We start from the raw sequence: 18,299 nt of genomic DNA, 5'->3' as shown, positions 1-18,299 counted from the left end.
GGTGCTTCCATGGAGGGGTAAAAAGGTTCAGTGGCGCTAGTCTGTGCGTGACAAGTATAAACAAAATAACAAAATAATAATAGGAGTTATTATTATTATTATACCACAGCTTGGTTGAATTTCCTATTGTGACACATTCTTTAAAACTTGGAAAAACCCTCAACAATAAGTTCACTGTGTGAAAAGGTTGGGCCACACCCAATCTGAGGAGTCATTTCAAAATACGAATGAGGAAATAACACAAATAAAATCATTGAAATGGATTAGCATCTTAAACCTTTTTAGAAATCATTCTTTTTCCTAAGTTAAATCAAACCTATTTTTATAAGTAATGTACTAATAAATGCTCCGCACACCTCCAGCTGACATGAAATGGTGCGGTCCAGTTTTACAATTTCCACAGAAACGAAACTAGGAGCGGCCTGAAAAATCCAAAACAGGTTTTTCGATAATCCGTCTGTCCCTCCCATTCTTTTTCTAAATTGACAACCAGTCCAAGTCCAGTGAGTGTTTTATTCATCTGAGACACTAGTGGTGACATGTTTTATACTTCTACTCTGTAAACTTTTTAATTTTTGAAAACCGGAAGTACACGCTTTCTTATTCTCGTGCTGATTCTTAATTCTTTGAAGATGTCTTGTCTGTTTTCTGGGATCGTGAAGGTTTTATCTCCAGTTTTAATGCCGGTCTCAGATACTGAAACGTCACTTTTAGAGGAAGAGAAAAATGAAGTGTCATTGTCAGGGGCGACAGGGAGAGGAAGCAGCGAAACTGCAGCATTTCCATAACCGACCACAGGCTTTTTAAATGGATCCAGGCCGACACACGGATAAAGACTGACTTCCAGAAGAGTTGATCCAAGGTAAGAACAATGTCCGCCCTTTAGTTTGACTCTATTCTTTAGTGCTGTAACGATTTTTGACTCTTGATATCCTCTTGGTCCGTAGCAGGCAAATTTTCTGTTGCTCATCCATACATGTTTCATTTCTAACTATACTTCTTCTTTTACAGATGGAAGTCGGTGATAAGTAAACGGCAGGTTTTTATTGTGATGACAGAAGAAAGAAAACCATGGGTGAGTGCAGCGATGAGTCAGTTTTTATTAGATCCTGATTTATGAGTCCTTTTTCTGACACCTGCCAATCACGTTTATTTCATTCGCACCATCAGAATATCTTGATTTCTGAATTACTGGTTGGACATAGTGCTGGGTTTCAAAAAACTATCCGCTGATTAAAATACATCTTCATTTGAACGATCTGATATTGATTCATATAGAGGACAGAATAAGTTTCCTTCAGGTGCCGTCAAAAAAACAAAACACTACACAGAGGACAACCAAAGTCTCCAGGTGTTCACAGTTTGTTTGTCTACTAAAGCAAACCCCCCAATCATTTTGAATTAATGGCAACTGCATCATTAAAAATATTTTCTTCAGTGTTTAATTGCAGCATCGTCAGTTCACAACTTACTGGAACTCATCACCTGCATGGGTGCGTCCATGGAGGGGTAAAAAGGTTCAGTGGCGCTAGTCTGTGTGTGACAAGTATAAAAAATAAATAATAGGAGTTATTATTATTATTATTATTATACCACAGCTTGGTTGAATTTCCTATTGTGACACATTCTTTAAAACTTGGAAACATTCTCAACAATAAGTTCACTGTGTGAAAAGGTTGGGCCACACCCAATCTGAGGAGTCATTTCAAAATACGAATGAGGAAATAAAACAAATAAAATCAGTGAAATGGATTAGCATCTTAAACCTTTTTAGAAATCATTCCTTTTCCTAAGTTAAATCAAACATATTTTTATAAGTAATGTACTGAAGGCACTCCACTCCTCCAGCTGCCATGAAATGGTTCGGTCCTATTAATCACACACCAATGGCTCTGGTTTATCTGGTTTATCTGGTTTGTCAATCTCCAAAGAAACGAAACTGTAGTGTATAATAATAATAATTAGAGTTATTCTTCTTCTTCTTATTATTATTATCACACCACAACTTTGTTAAATTTACTCTGCCCACCCCAAATTTCGAATTGCCCCCTCCAATCTGAGCAGTTTAGACCACATAGCTTTGTTTTGTTTTTTGTTCACTAAAGTCAACTCTCCAGACTAATCTTTTACATTTGTTGTACTGGAGTCAGTAATAACCTTTCACACCACGACACTGAGTTTGCTACCATGTTTACAGCAGCAGTAGGTTTTATAGCATTGATCACCTTTGCACCGAATCACCGGATGGACTGGATTGATTTAGTGTCACCATTACTGAGTTTATCCACTAGAGAGCACTGTCGATTTTGTTTTGTGGGGATCCTTATCAAAAATATTTGTGCTTGTTAACATTAACATATATAATATGTTTTCACTCAGAATTGGCCTTAGTATTTGTAACATTTCATTGAGGAATGTAAAGTTACAGTGTTGTGCACATAGTTCTTTATCCCTGTTTATAAACACAGTGGCTATACCAAGAGGGACAAAGTAAACTTAATCTATCTGTGATTCCAGTTTGATAGTTACACCATCAAGTCTTATTAGTAGGGGACTGCCTGTGAGCCAGTTTTACTAACCATACATTTACCTGAATTCAACATGATAATGGACTAAATGGAAGTGTGCATCTTATTTTACAGAAGTTGGTGATAAGTAAACAGCAAGGTTGTTAATGTGGAGACAGAAGAAAGAAAGCCATGGGTGAGTGGAGTGATGAGTCATTTTTTATGAGAGTTTGAGTTATGAGTCTTTTTTTTTACTTGAATACTTAAATACTCTTGTGTACAACATGTTTGTCTTTGCCAACATTGTATAATAAAGGTACACAATTTTTTTTTAATAATTAATTTAGGTTTTTTGTCTGGCATAGGCATGTAACATAGACCATGCCTATGCCTATGGTGTTATTTATATGAAAATTAAGATTCACACGCACAGTAAAAAGAACCGATATTTTTATATTACTGAGAGTCCAATTTATTGTGTAATGATAAAAGGGTCACTATTGTCATTTTACAAACAACTGTAGTGTTCTGATTCATTTTCACTGTTCATTTTCCTCAACCTCATTGTCAGCCACAGCACTGAGCCGTTTTCAGCAAAAGTGTTGTTGGGTGTAGTACACCTCTGACACACTGTACATCAGGAAGACCACAACCTGGTGGATGAGGTGGAACATTAAGCTGCTTGAGTCATGTTTTGCTTAGAATGGTGGAGACCAGACCAAAGCTAGCAGAGTGCACAGAAACATTATTTCAAATGAATGCTAATGATCCCATGTGTCTGTTGTATGAGCAAATAAAACACCTAATGTTTTATTAGGTAATAATATGTCAGTGTTTAAGTGGATTAAAGTTGCTCCAGGATTAAGTGAAGCCATAGTGCATCAAGTCCATAGACAGGGTTGAAAAAAAAAAAAAAAAACTTAAGATATGGACTAACTCACTAAGTTTGCACTACCACCAAAGATGTCTAAATTTGCTAAGTAAAAACATGCCTGTAATATGTAGGGTAACTATAGTGTATCTCTGATTCTATACATAATTAAACCTATTGCTTTTGTGTCTCTTCTCACTATTTAGCAGATGAACTTGGGCAGTCACCCAAGAATTGGACTGAAACTCAAGTGAGCAACTGGCTAAGATCCATTAGAGTAAATGAAAAGTACGTAAAAAGCTCTTTGAGGAAGAAGTAGATGGAGAAATCCTTCTTACACTGGATGAGGACTTTTGAAGAAAAAGATTTGCATGAAGTTAGGCCCTGCTCATTTGATTATTAAAAAAAGAGATGAGCTCCTCAACTCCCAGCAAAAATCACAGGAGAAGAAAAACCCCGACAGGGCTAACAAAACTGAGTTGGAGCAGAAAAACGGTCAAAAATCAGTTCAATGTCAAGTTGCAGGTGAAGCACCTTCAGCACAAGTTCATGTGGGAGACTTAGAGGAGAGACAAACAAAGGAAGACTGCAAACCACGACCATTTGATCAAGAGGGGGTTGATTACATATATGTAAAGCACAGGGTCCTGCAACCTGAGTCAGGCGCTTTTAATTTGATACATCCATGCCATGAATTTAAGTCTCTAACTGTAGCTGCCGGATTGGATCGCACGAGGCTCCAAGCCAAGTTTGCCAAAGAGGTTCTTAAATTTGCAACTGGCTGCATGAATATCAGATCAAATGGCACAATACACTTTGGTGTGATGGACAGCAGGGAGGATACAGGATACATGCACGGTGAGGTAATTGGCCTCCCTGTGAAAGATATGGACATATATGTAGATGCTTTGGACTACATTGAAAGGAGTTTCTCATCTGACGTGGAACATGTGCGCCAGTGTGTGCGACCACCAAGATTTGTTGAGGTTATGGATCGAGAAAGTACAGAGAAGATGTATGTGGTGGAGGTTGACATTGTACCTTCAATCAGCATTGTTAAGAGCAAGTGGTATGCAGTTCGTCTGCCCAACTTCAACGAGTCGGCCAATAAAGTACAATTCGAAAAGGAATCAATTCTGCGGAGGGTGGGTTCAAAAACAGAGCCAGTGTTGGACAAAGATTTGAGTGAATTCATCCAGCGAGTTAAGGATCGTGATGCTCAAAGAGAAGAAGCAGAGAGAAATCAGTTCCACAATGCTCCACTGTTCAGCCAAGACCTTGGAAGGAAACTCACAATGCTAATGACGAGTGGGAAGAAGTTTATTGAAAATAACAAATGGTTAATATTCGTCACAAACAAATTCAAACCTGATGATCTTTGTCACATTGACTGGCTGCTTAACATGAAGATATTCTGCGTGTTTGACTTTGACCCTGAATCAAAGTATCAGGTCTTTGCAACAGATACCTTCAGCATCATGCTGCAAACATGCATTCTCTGCAGAGCTACAGGATGTCCAGCGACACAAGCATCAAAGAGTTCACTAGCAACCTGCATCTGTTTGAGCAAACTAGCTGGATCTTCTGTAATGGCCGTTCTGACTTCAAAGGAAAAGATACGCCATGTGAAGAGATGACTTGGATCAAGACAAAAATAACCCTCTTAAGGGAATCTGTGTCTTTGATTTGTAAACATATCTTGCCAAAGGCATTCCAGGTCATTTTTCTCTCACATCACCAGTTGAGAAACCATTGTTGCACACCTTTTTGAGTTTCACACAACATGGAAGGCCATGAAGACATCATCTGCATCTGTGAATCCCAGAGAGCAACTTCCTGAGGTGGCAAAGCTTTGCAGAGGGATCGTGTGGAAGAGAAACCGTGAACAACTTCAGTGTTGTTGGGATGAAAATGAGTCATGTTAATGCAACCGTGCAGGATGTACAACCTGTAAAAGCCTGTACCAGCAAACATTTGCCTGTCTTTGTGAAAGGGATCTGCCTACTTGAAACAAACAAAGAGGAAGAGATGGCTTCTCTAGAAATTCTGACTGTCAATCATTGTGATGAAACAACCGAACACTTCATTAGTGAGGAGAAAGCAAACGTTGAACACCAGTTCTTCCGTGGTGGGAGAGTGACATGGTTGAATTTCTGGCTTGCTGAACACAAGCATGTTGGAGAGGTAATTGAACGAGATGCTTATGAAGATGTCTCCAAACTTCTCAAGAATGCTCTGAAGTCCAATGCAGAACAGACTCCGGTGAAGAGTATAAGCATCTACCATCATCCAGGAAGTGGTGGAAGTACTGTGGGAAGACAAGTGTTGTGGAAAAACAGGAAAGACCTAAGGTGTGCAGTTGTGAAGCCTTCATACTCAGCTGCGGTCGTGGCGCAGCATGCTGTTGACCTCAGAGAATATGAAGAAAAGGATCCACAGAGGTGTCTTCCAGTGCTGCTCCTCATTGAAGACTCAGACCAAGAATATCTAGATGATCTCAGGAATCAATTAGAGGTTGCAATTAACAGCAAACAAATCCAGTACGGAACACTGTGTTTCATTTTGTTGGGCTGCAGTCGATCCTATGATCCAGAGAAGAGATGCAATGAGTCTCCTTTACAAAATGTCTCTGTCACTCACAAGCTGTCTGCTAAAGAGAAGAGAATGTTTGTTGGAAAACGAGAGGTGCTCGAAGAACAATACGAGCATCAGTTCATCCTGACTTTTGTTCTGATGAGTGAAGGATTCACTGATCATTATGTTCAAAAGTTTGTGAAAAATTTGCTCCAAGACATTGACCATCAATCTGCTGTCACTCGCCTCATTCACTATGTAGCACTACTTAACAGTTACGTCCGAACTCATTCATCTCTCAGTCCCACTGCGAAGCCTTGCTAGCTTTGAAAATGTCAATGGAAAGGTTTCACCAGTATGAGTTTGAGAGACAACTCAGTGATCAGGCTAAACTGCGTCTTCTCATCTCAGAGATGAGAAGACCTACATTAAATCAATCAGAATCATTCACCCACTCGTTGCAAAGGAAATTCTCCAACAACTTCTTGGAAGCCAACAGACCCACAGTGGTTTGGCAATGAAATTGCTCTGTGAGAATGTGCTTTTGAGCACAGATTTGGAAAGGAAGAATATCAGTCGTTCTTGAGAGCACTTTTCATAAGGAGATCCAGAATAAGCAAAGGAGATAAATGTGACAGTTTTTCTCTCCTCTGATTGAGCATGTGTGTCAAAACGAAAAGCCAGGCAAAGCAATTGAGTTACTCGAGGAAGCTTTCAAGCGTTTCCATGATGATCCATTCTTTGCACAACAACTTGCTCGTCTTCATTATAAATATGAAATGTTCGAAGAGGCAGAACACTGGGCAGAGACGGCAGCAAGACAGCTGCCAAACAACTCATACATACTGGACACAAAAGGACAGGTGTACAAAAAATGGTTCCAAGCCAAATGCAAAGTCATTGACAATGACTCCAAACCAAACACTGCCAAAAATACAGCAGATGCTGTGAAGACTGCACTGAAAGCCATGCAGTGTTTTCAAGATTGTGAGAGAGCAGCTACAGCAGATACGGAAAACATAAACAATTCTGGATATTTTGCTGAAGTTGAAGTTGGATGCAACCTGCTCAAACTGATATTTTCATTGCAGCTTTTCGCAAATGGAGCCAGAGGCCATGGAGAATGTCTGAAGTACTTGTTCACTGATTACATTCCAGAGGTACTTAAAGATGACTGGGAACCATTCCATGATCGTTTGAAAAAGCTTTACAAGACAGTGGAAGATGCCTTGGAGTGGATTTCAGGAGACCTCAGTTACTTCCAGACAGACGCTGGTGTAGATGAAGATGAGATTCATTTAGGTCCTGAGGCGAAGATAAACAATCCACTGAAATGGTTGGCAAATATATCCTCTGTGTTTGGAAGGTACTTCAGTGATGCTTCTTCTGCTGCATTTCTGCAAACTGGCCAGTCAACTGCAACCAATCTAACTCCTATACAAAAACGCATGGTCATCTATCGTCTTGGTGGGGGTAACGTCACATCCATCCTCTCTAAGCTACGTGAAGAGAAGGGTGCAGTAGATACTCTAAACAAAATCCTTTCTCTCTACCCCAGCAATCCACTGAAATCAAAGTTTGACCAGCGTGATATTGTGAATTACACACTGGCCAGCATTACTCTGAACTGCTTGTCACCGATGGCTCCAAAAGGTCCTCCTCTCAAAGTCCTTCAGGACCTTTGTCGTCAGTTCCCAGCTGACAAAAAGAAATGTCTACCAAGTTCCTTGTTCCTGCTTACCTTACTATTCTGGCCAGAGGATAAAGACACAGACCTTGAGAGAGAAAACAAATATGAAGTTGTCCAATCAGCTGTTCAACACATGGAGAAAGGATACTGGACCAAGATGAAGGACATTCCTCCACGGAAGAGAAGACTTTACACCCATTTCTTTCTGGGCAGTGGAAATGGATTGGATAAATTTATCCACAAGAGAAAGTTTGAAGGACTCGTAAAGGTGACCTCTCTCTCTGAGAAGCGCATGAAGTGGTTAAGTGGTGAGGTATGGAAGAAGCCTGAGATCGCCAAGTTGTTAAAACGTGTTTCTGGATGGACTGATGATGGAGTGGTGTACCTCGAGGGCCCTCAGAAACAGAAGTTCAGGATAATGCCGCTTCATTTACCTTCACTGCCTCATAGCAATGAAAACATCACCTTCTACCTGGGGTTCACCTTCAGAGGTCCTGTTGCCTACAACATCGTGGTAAATAAATAGGATCGTTGTTCAAAGACAAACTGTCATTTACCAAAGCATGGGCTTTGTAGTAATAGGAGAAAGACAGAGTTTGATTTGGACTTAAAAACACGCAAGGTTTCCTTTGTCAGTTTGTCAAGCAGGAAATAATTTGTAAAACATGTTGTTTTTTAAGATATGAGATGTTTTGATACATTTTGCATGTTTCCTCTCTTGTACTTGTATAAACAGTGTAATAAGTGTAGTCAAAACACAACCACTATAAGTTTCATTAATGTTGTCATTCTTTGTTTATACATATACAAACATTTCGGAAAAAAGAACAACAATTTAAACAAAATGTGCTAATTTGTGATTTTATAGAAATGATGTATTTTTAAGATCTGTGTGTAGAACTGCTATTTTCGATTGTATGTGGATGTACTTCAGATGGATGAAGTTCACACCTGTCCACGGTAGCGTACACTCACTCCTTCATGCTTTCAAAGATACAATGTAGAAAGGAAGGGAAGGTAAATATATTTTTCATGGGAATTGTATCATTATTTTAGTCAAAGATGTATCAAAAGCTTATGAACAAAACAGTGTTCATTTCAATACAATGTCTGTGCATATTGATTATGCAAATGAAAAATGTTTAAATAAATGTCTGTGTAGATATTGAAAAGAATGTTCTTGCGATGTGTTTGTATAAATATTGAATATATTCTACGCGAGCTATGGAACCCTACTTGTTCTCAACATGAAACTGCACATAAAGCCAGTTGCACTATCGATCATTGTATCTGTCATAAGAAATAATAATAAAGTTTAAAATGGTGTGAAAATGTGTAAGATTCATCAATTTTAAACTCCAACCTAAAGGCTGGTTATGGGTTCAACGAACACAGGGAACATTAAATATTGAATGTATGTTTTAGTCTGAAAAGAGGAAAAGATCTTGATGTTGTTTGGTTTTGTTGCTGCAGCCACAGATGATCACCTGTGGCTGCACCTTGTGTACGCGCAGCAGCACGTTTTGTCCCAGTGTGCTTGCCCTAGTTTAGCATTAGCCTGCATGCTGCTCTGGTAGCTTTAGCTTTAGCAGGCTTGTGACGCCCTTGTAAACATCGTGTTTTGTCTGAAGCGCTGTTTGCTCCCCAGTCTTTCAACAAAACGCGTTAAACGCTGCTCCCACGTCATTTATCTGGAGGAAACAGCCAAATATAAGCTCCGCGCTGAGCTGTGTCGTAGCTAATCGCAAGCTAACAGCTAGCTAAGGTAACTCCAGCTTCGATTGAGCCACTGAGAAACACTTCATCTTCCGGAAGTTGAATGTAACAGCCCGACTACACGGTTTCTCATTAATTATAAGTTAACTGTGGCTTTGGCGATAGCTGCAGCTTATTCTACTCTTGAATATTAACACCATATAATGTACAGAGTGTACGTGCTGCTGCGTTCGACTCTCGTGCCCTTTAACCCGGAAGTGTACCTGAGGTGACAGCACGATGGGTTTGTTGTTCGGTGTCACTACAGCTGTTGTCCTCGCGTTTGCTTTGTCCACATGTTTCTACATCAACCACCTGTCTGACCGCGAAACCAAACTTGTTAGTCCAGGTCAGGCTAAACTACATGAGATCCATGGAAGGCTTGTTGATGATAATCCAGACAAACCAAGCTTCCCACAGAGGAATACTTCCATGGCCAGTAAATGCACCATGGCACCAGCAAGTCGGTTTGACTGTGCCAGGGACAGGGCTCTGAGCCGGAGACAGTGTGAGGAGAGGGGATGCTGCTATGCCCCTCTGCCCAACTCTGCAGGCCCCCCCTGGTGCTTCTACCCCAGTTTGTACCCTGGTTACCAAATGGGCCCCCTCACTCCCACCATGCAGGGCCAGGCTGCCACCCTGACCCGTGCCAAGCCCTCCTATCTCCCCAGAGACATCTCCACTCTCAGCCTGGAAGTCACAGAGGAGCCTGCGGGCTGCCTGCACCTCACTGTGAGTACCTAACCCCCCTAAGTATCATGCCATTCTAAAAGATGCAATGAAGAATGTGCAGGAGGGCCCACTGGAATTCCCAGTTGATGTGCACAATAAGCATACAATAGCAGAATGTAGTTAAAATAAAAAAATACACTGCACACTGAGTAAACTATGTATTTCATTGAGTTTTACATATTCAAAAGTATTAAGGAGGAATACAGATTTTGATATCCCATTTTATTTAATATTTTTTATACTATGAGGATTTAAGAGTTGAGTTTCTATGAAGAAAACTTTTGCTAACTCTCTATGGCCTGGAAAAAAGACAGGATGGATTATTTAAGTTATATATATATATATTTTGTAGCAGACACAATCTCAAAAGTCTCAAAATTTGTTTGAAAATGTTCACGCATCTGTTTTTGCGGTGTGTAGTAAGCTGATAGTGGATTTCACTTAGCTGTATGCATGAACCAGTGATAAAATAATAAAAACTTAATTCATTCATTCATATGTCTTGGATGAAGATACTTCATCAATGAGTTCTCATTAGGACGCGATGGGTCTAAACTGAACTGTTTTCCTCCAAGTTGAAGGACCCATCATCTCGGCGATATGAAGTCGAGCTCCCAGCTGGTGTTCCTCAGAGCCGAGCTGATGGCGATGATGCCCTCTACACAACGGAGTACCAGTCTGACCCGTTTGGTTTCATAGTGCGACGTAAATCCAACGGAAAAGTGATGTGGGTACTTTTCAGTCATATCATTGTAGCTGGTACCATGCACTTTCACTAATATGTTCTTTTTAAAATTTAATTTAATTAGTTTATTTGTTTTTTTCAATTTCACAAGTATATTGAGTATTTTCGTAACAAAACGTCCCGCTGGTTTCGCTCAAATGTGTGAAATTACATTCTCATGTTATGATTTCCTTTGTCATGCTCATTATGTGGAACGTATTTGTTTGTCCTCTGTGTCATTCCTGTTCAGTATGAACACAACTGTGGCTCCTCTGCTGTTTGCTGACCAGTACCTGCAGCTGTCAACCACACTGGCCTCTTCCCTTGTCTCTGGCCTCGGGGAGCATTACACCTCCCTGCTGCTGGATCTTAACTGGACTTCACTGACTCTCTGGAACCGAGACATGGCTCCTCATGTGAGTCTAATGCAGGGGTTCTCAACCTGAGGTTTGGAACACCTCAAGGAATCACAAGGAACGTCTATAGGGTCAAGAGATAATTAAAAAAATAACAAATAGAAAAAATTCCTGCAGCACAAATGGTTTCTTTTTTTCTTGTATTGGAAAGGAAAGTTTAATGTCTTCAAGTCTCTAAAACTTAAATGTGTTTTTTTAAATGAAATCTTAAAAGAGAATATGGTTCTTTGGTTGATCTTCTCATGCAACTTAAATCTTTGACAAGAGCTTGCAAGTAGTTGCTTCATTTCAAAGGGTAATAAGCCAAAATGTGTATCACCTGGTGTATGGGACATGTCAATATATAAAATAATCACACGCTACTTTTAGTTCCTAGCACATTCAAACATCACAAAAACTTGTACTATTAAGTTGTTTCTGTAGAACAATCATTATTATGCTTTTGTCATTTCCTACTTTTTACCTGGTGTGTTAAAGTTGTAAATGTTGTTTCTTTGCAGGCTGATGCAAATCTTTATGGCTCCCACCCATTCTTCTTAGTACAGGAGGAGGATGGTCTAGCACATGGAGTTTTCCTTCTCAACAGCAATGCAATTGGTACAGAGCTATTTGTTCCATAAGACACACACAGCAGCCATTGTCTTTGAGTAATTTTCAACGGAACATTTTTTTCTTGCAAGTGAAGATACAAATTATTGCTGAATGTCTTCTTTAATGCGTCTGTAGAGATGATGCTGCAGCCGACCCCTGCTCTCACCTGGGTGTCCACTGGAGGAATCCTGGACCTGTATATTCTTTTGGGTCCTGACCCTGAAAGTGTTGTTCGACAGTACCTCGAGGTCATTGGTATGTCTTTTCAGTGTCGACATTCAAATATACATCTCTATGTCGCAACAGCAATAGGCTAATATATATTGAACATACCAAAATAGAATTGTGTAATTTTGTACAACCTTTGTGCATGTCAGTGTTAGTATATTTGAAGGGGCCCCTGAGGCAGCCTGGTAAAAAGTGGACTAATTAATGTGTTTTGTCGCTTATCTATTCCCAGGCTATCCCATGATGCCCCCGTATTGGTCACTGGGCTTTCATCTGTGTCGCTGGGGTTACAAAACCACTGATACAACCCGCAAGGTTGCACAGCACATGCACGATGCCAACTTTCCACTGGTAAAGGACATTAACATGATATTTTGTGAAAGTGTTACATTCAACAATGTGTTGTTACGTACACAGACAATCACATATTTTTGTACATCAAATTTGACTCCTCCTTAAATTATTTTTGTCACCCTCAGGATGTGCAGTGGAATGATCTGGATTATGCAGATAAGCGCAGGATTTTCACTTTTGACCCCCGGCGATTTGGGGACCTCCCAGAGATGGTGGAAGAGCTCCATGAGGGAGGCATGAAGTACATCCTTATTCTGGTGCGACATCTTTGAGTTTCAAAGACTTCACAGCTTCGGCATAATCCTGCTGAGAAACAAACAAATAAACCAACAAACAAACAAACAAAAGGACAGGAGTGAAAACATAACCTTATTGGCGGAGAGAACAAACCACAAACGCATACACTTCTATTGTTAAAAACGAGTAACATTTAACAGTGTATCTCCAGTAGATGGCACCAAAAGGTTCTTAATTTGTGTGTCTCCTGGTTTCTGTCCCAGGACCCGGGGATCAGCAGCACTAGCCCCCCTGGAACTTACCCCCCCTTTGATGACGGACTGAAAAGAGATGTCTTCATTAAAAATGCTACAGGACACATCCTGATAGGGAAGGTTAGAACTCTTTTTTCACTGGGGATGAATGATTTTCTGTCCCGTTCTAAACTTTAACCTGGGTATACACTCTCATACTGGTTATCTAGGTTTGGCCTGGTCCAACAGCCTTCCCTGACTTCACTAACCCAGAGACCAGAAAGTGGTGGGAGGACTGCATCAGAGATTTTCATTCTAAAGTGCCTGTGGATGGATTGTGGATTGTGAGTATTTCAGACAAACAGGGCACATGTTATTTAGACACCAATACTAGACACAAGATATCAGGTTTGTGTGAGATCAGAAAGGTACATTGTGGTTGTGTGTTTAGTTTGCACCTTAAAAACACTAAAAGAATCACTTATCTTTTGTTGTTTATCTACCGTGCTCCACCCAGGATATGAATGAACCAGCCAGTTTTGTGCAGGGATCAGTGGAGGGCTGCCCTGACAGTGATCTGGAGAACCCGCCTTACACACCCAGTAAGTGTACTCTGGTCAGTGTTGCAAGTTATCAGCATCTAAATTCATACAAAAAGTTGTATTTCTACACTTCCCAGGGTTTCTGCTGCATCTTAAAACATCAGAAAAATCTTAAATTCAAGAATCTGAACTTTAGGCCTTAATTATGTTCCGTTCATTTAATGCTATTTCTTTAATGGATTATCTTTTTTTAGGACAGATGTTTTGGCGGCATGTATAGTTTGTCTCAGTGTGATGTAGTTCTTTCTCATTCATCCAGATATTAGCATGGTGCTCTCAGACTTTGAATATCTACTGTCTCTGCCTTTGGTTTGTGAGATAAAGTGGTGTTTTGGGTTATTCTCTACTCAGCTACTATACCTATCACCTATCTTTAATTATGAGGAAGGTGTAAGTAATTCTGGGACTTTAATTTCATTTGTTATGGTAACTTTTTGAAACCTTCAGAAACCGTTAATCTACATTCAGTTCCTCCATTAAAATAGATGCAGTATATGGATGCATGATTAAATGATTATAGATTCATAACGGATCTGTTCACTGCTTCTTTCAGTATGTTGCATCAATGTGTTGCATCTGACTGTGTTACAAACAGGAGTGGTCGGAGGCCGGTTGAACTCAGGAACTCTCTGCATGTCAGCTCAGCAGAGGCTGTCCACTCACTACAACCTGCACAATATGTACGGACTGACAGAGGCGTATGCCACTAACAGGTTAGACCACCACGCAGAGCTCGTTTTTAAGGGGGTTATAACACAACATAGTGACGAATAATAAAGTCAAATCCTCTGACATCAATTGACATATTTGCATTTGCTACCTAGTTTATTTAAGTAGGTCAACAGTACAGTATGTAAACATTAAGTAAATACACTAAACAAGCCAGTTTAGTTTAGTTTTTAGTTTATTGGAACTTAATGTGACACCACAGACTGTACAAAAGGCGTTCTCTGGGTTTTGCCCTTTGCTGTGTACACTGTGTATTTATTCTTGTTCCTGGTGGCCAATCTTAGAGCTCTTGTGAAGATTCGAGGGAAGAGGCCCTTTGTCCTGTCCCGCTCCTCGTTCCCCGGCATCGGGCGCTTCTCCGGAGTGTGGACAGGTGACGTCAGGAGCGACTGGGAGCAGCTTCGATACTCTATCCCTGGTGAGATGTAGTTCCTGAAAGGTCTGTGTGTGCAAAAGACGCACTGCCTGAAATTTAATAACACCATCTTGCTTCAGGGTGTGTTCAGTTACTGGATATTGGCTTTTTATTTTTTTTGCTTTTTTTGATGGCCGTATAGCCCTATATGTAACACACATTCTGTTTCCTTACCTTTTACATTTTTTATTTATATTTAGGTGATTATAATAATATAATTATCATCATCGTTACTGTTATTACTGCTACTATTATACTGCTATTCTGATGAATTTTATTTGTTTTTCTTTTGGTTATTTTTCTTTTACTTATTCTTCCCTTACGTTGGGTTACTATACTTTTAAAAGTATGTATTTTATGCATCAACATCCCAATAAAGATACATGTGAAATTACCACAGATCATTTGTTAAGTGTAGACTGACCTTTTGCTCCTGCTTCCTCCAGCGGTGCTGCAGTTCAGCCTGTTCGGGGTGCCTCTGGTGGGGGCAGACATCTGTGGCTTTGGAGGCAACACCACGGAGGAGCTGTGTGTGCGATGGATGCAGCTCGGGGCCTTTTACCCGTTTATGAGGAACCACAATGACCTGCCCAACGCTGTGAGACAGACTTCGTTTTTGACTTGTGTGTGTGTCTATGTATCTGCAATTTTTGGTTGGTTTGGATTAAGTGCATGAACTGTGTAATTGAAGTAGAGGTCTGCCCTGCATGTTTAGAGTAACTCCAACTGTTTCATGTATTATGAATAGAGGTAACTCTATCTCTCCTCATTGTCTGTTTGTGTGTCCTTCAGCCTCAGGAGCCCTATGTATTTGGGCAGAAGGCCCAGGCTGCCATGCGGAGTGCGTTGAACCTAAGATACTCCCTTCTCCCGTTCCTCTATACACTCTTCCATCATGCACACACCTCTGCTGATACTGTGGCCAGGCCTCTCTTTATGGAGTACGTGTCGTCTTCATTTTTTTCTTTTCTCTATCGTCCTATTTACTTAATTCAAAAATAATGAAGGCCATTTTTTATATCTATCCCTTTTAGGTTTCCCTCTGACCCCAACTGCCAGAGCATAGACCGTCAGTTCCTGTGGGGGAGTTCACTTCTAATTAGCCCAGTCCTAGAGCAAGGGGCAGTGGGACTGGCTGCCTACCTGCCCCTCGGCACTTGGTACAACCTGCATAACGTGAGTCTCTCAAGCCTATTGAACTTTATTTTTTTCCCAATAAGCCAAGGTTCACCACAAAGGTTCAATCCATAGACTGTATATAAAACTACTTTTGACGCCATTTGGATCCAGAGTCTGCGCAGTAGTGACGGTATAATCAAGATGATTTGGCTTCAGTTTTGAGGAGCAGTCATGTCGTCCATCTCCATATACAGTCTATGGTTCAATCAGTTTTTGTTTATTGACTAGTGTGAAGGCCTCCGTGACTGTGGTGGTAACACATGACATTAGTATTCAACAGATTCTCTCCGGGTTCCGTTCTGCTGTGTTTTGCTCTCTAGGGTCAACCTGTCTACAGTAAGGGTCAGTACATGCTGCTGCCAGCCCCTCTGGACACTATCAACGTTCATGTGAGGGAGGGACACGTTATCCCACAGCAGGTGGGTGTCTGCACTTAAAACACAACCCAGGCATATCATTTTTGGGTCATTTGGAGACAAAATGATGTTTGAGGATGTAGTCTGTAATAATCTATTGTGTTTTCTTTGACCTGTCTTTACCTGTGAAGGATCCTGCCCTGACAACCACAGCCTCACGCAGAAACCCGTTCTTCCTGACGGTGGCGCTGTCAGCAGGCGGCTGGGCCTGGGGCGACATGTTCTGGGATGACGGGGAAAGTCTTGATACCTACAAAACAGGAAATTACTGTTATGTCACCTTTGTGGCTGCTCAGGTAGGGAACAGGCGAGTGCTGTGGAATTGCTACTGAAAAGCCGATTAACAGTGATTTGCATTTTCCTCCAGTGCCAACACAGTCAGAAGTGTGTTTACTAGTTTATTGACTCTGATTCCACTCCAGTGTCAGATAGTGGGTGATCCTGTGAGGCTGAATGAGGCCCTGGACGGTCTGGTGCTGGGAGGCCTACGGGTGTTTGGGGTGCCCTCACCCCCCCGCTATGTATTGGCCAATGGGGACAAAGTCAAGGATTTCATGTACCACAGTGACACCAAGGTGAGGCTTTAGTGACTTGGCTCTACTTCCTGTGATGTTTGTCCTCCACAGAAAGTGAATGATATCAATCTGGGGGTTAGTTTCTGACTGTTTATGTATTTGCCTCGTCTGTCCTCCCTTTCTACTAATCATGTCTTCTCTCTCCTCCTTTACTACAGTATATCAGGTATTATTGAGAATCCAGCTGCTCTGTCAGCCTGAAGTGATTTATCTGTCTTGTCTCTCCTCACAGCTTTTGACAGTGACCAGCCTGGCCTTGCCCATGTCTAAGGTGTTTACAGTCCAGTGGGCTCTCTGATGCACTGAACATTGTTGCTTAAAGGTCTTCGGGAACCTTAACATGTCCCACTTGTGCCTTTTATATGATAAAAGACTTATTTTGAATGAAATAAGCTGTAAATGCCATGACTGAATATGTTCACCTGAACCCTGAAGTAAACAAATGGAAAAAACAAACAGATTCAAACAGCCAGGGTTTGTGATGTCACAAACCTAACAAACCAATCCAGTCAACTGGTGATTAAACAACTTGCCATTCGCGTGGAAGACCGCGACAAAGATGTCAAGAGAGCGTTTGCTGATATGGACCGACGCCAGTGCTGATGTGCTGGAAACAAAAACACGTGACCTCTGCAGCAGAATTCACAGATCCTGTCTCTGCATGTTGCACCCCCCCTCAACTGAACGCTCTGGACCCCATTGTCTGGACATTGATGCCTGAAAACGGCTCAGGTGACCTGTGATGGTGGGGAGACGGGCAGCAGGGGTGGGGCCATATTAGCATATTCATAGATCGCAGTCATGAAATGAGGAAGGAAGGTGTAGAGTTACATTTAAGTCATTTTAAGGTCATGAGGGGATTTTTTTTCAGGACAGACCTTTTGAATATGTTATTTTTGCAGGTCCTGTAATTATATCAAACCATCGTTTGGATTTGAAGCAATATTTTCCTGCTTTCTGCTAAACTGGATCAAGATTTGTAATCCCTTGTGAATAAATATATGTATATATATATAGTTTTATAGAATTCATAGTCATTTTTATATATTTTTTAATTCGAGTTTGTGTGTTTTTGGTCCATTTTTAATAAAAACTGTGAGAAAAAACATCAGTTTGTCTACACTACCTCTGATCATCTATCTGATGTTTCATTTGCTAACTGCTCAACATGCTGCATGTATTTAATCTGTTGCATATATCTGGTCAAGCTGTTTTAGGAGGTTGTCTTCACCCCTGCCCTTTTGTTTGTGTGGTTATTAGACAGCAGGATTAGGCAAGAATTACCAAACGGATTAACACAAAACTTGTTGGAAGAACACGGATCAGGGAAAAACTCATAAAATGTTGGTTTGGACCAAGGATTTTAATTTTCTTATTTTCTTATTTTTCATAAATTTAACAGTTCAAAGAATAAGGTGCTGATGTGAGACGACAAACTGTTCTAAGATACAAATGTGGTGTCAATGTGATG

General features: G+C 40.8%; 3 protein-coding genes and 1 pseudogene across 3 annotated transcripts; all 4 read left to right on the top strand.

Moving 5' to 3' along the window:
- The first annotated feature begins 205 nt into the window (after window positions 1-205).
- On the top strand, window positions 206-5,079 carry LOC124854971 (annotated as a pseudogene).
- A 129-nt stretch (window positions 5,080-5,208) lies between these two features.
- Window positions 5,209-6,335, top strand: LOC124854973 (sterile alpha motif domain-containing protein 9-like). The gene has a single exon (XM_047343933.1). The coding sequence runs from the start codon at window positions 5,284-5,286 to the stop codon at window positions 6,274-6,276; it is 993 nt and encodes a 330-aa protein (XP_047199889.1). The 5' UTR covers window positions 5,209-5,283; the 3' UTR covers window positions 6,277-6,335.
- Window positions 6,336-6,512: 177 nt separating this feature from the next.
- Window positions 6,513-8,976, top strand: LOC124854972 (sterile alpha motif domain-containing protein 9-like). The gene has a single exon (XM_047343932.1). The coding sequence runs from the start codon at window positions 6,732-6,734 to the stop codon at window positions 8,166-8,168; it is 1,437 nt and encodes a 478-aa protein (XP_047199888.1). The 5' UTR covers window positions 6,513-6,731; the 3' UTR covers window positions 8,169-8,976.
- A 168-nt stretch (window positions 8,977-9,144) lies between these two features.
- gaa (alpha glucosidase) lies at window positions 9,145-17,845 on the top strand. The gene is made up of 19 exons (XM_035181552.2): window positions 9,145-10,129; window positions 10,705-10,856; window positions 11,104-11,269; window positions 11,770-11,866; window positions 11,996-12,115; window positions 12,321-12,439; window positions 12,568-12,699; window positions 12,943-13,053; window positions 13,143-13,256; window positions 13,430-13,514; window positions 14,110-14,227; window positions 14,528-14,661; window positions 15,105-15,256; window positions 15,451-15,599; window positions 15,693-15,834; window positions 16,158-16,256; window positions 16,385-16,549; window positions 16,676-16,828; window positions 17,061-17,845. Exons 1-19 carry the CDS (start codon window positions 9,638-9,640, stop codon window positions 17,124-17,126), a joined length of 2,766 nt encoding a protein of 921 aa, XP_035037443.1. The 5' UTR covers window positions 9,145-9,637; the 3' UTR covers window positions 17,127-17,845.
- The last annotated feature ends 454 nt before the right edge of the window (window positions 17,846-18,299 follow it).

This window comes from Hippoglossus stenolepis, chromosome 16, assembly GCF_022539355.2.
Source record: "Hippoglossus stenolepis isolate QCI-W04-F060 chromosome 16, HSTE1.2, whole genome shotgun sequence".
NCBI classification, from domain to species: domain Eukaryota; kingdom Metazoa; phylum Chordata; class Actinopteri; order Pleuronectiformes; family Pleuronectidae; genus Hippoglossus; species Hippoglossus stenolepis.
Note: the sequence above shows the minus strand (reverse complement) of the source record. Positions and strands in the feature narration are given on the sequence as shown.

Bases quoted from the DNA above. Each gene is read 5' to 3' on its own strand.
- LOC124854973 (XM_047343933.1), top strand. From the start codon at position 5,284: ATGAAAATGAGTCATGTTAATGCAACCGTGCAGGATGTACAACCTGTA.
- gaa (XM_035181552.2), top strand. From the start codon at position 9,638: ATGGGTTTGTTGTTCGGTGTCACTACAGCTGTTGTCCTCGCGTTTGCT. The intron at 15,835-16,157 runs GTGAGTCTCTCA...TTTGCTCTCTAG, and splicing joins CTTGGTACAACCTGCATAAC to GGTCAACCTGTCTACAGTAA. The intron at 16,257-16,384 runs GTGGGTGTCTGC...TTACCTGTGAAG, and splicing joins GACACGTTATCCCACAGCAG to GATCCTGCCCTGACAACCAC.
- LOC124854972 (XM_047343932.1), top strand. From the start codon at position 6,732: ATGTTCGAAGAGGCAGAACACTGGGCAGAGACGGCAGCAAGACAGCTG.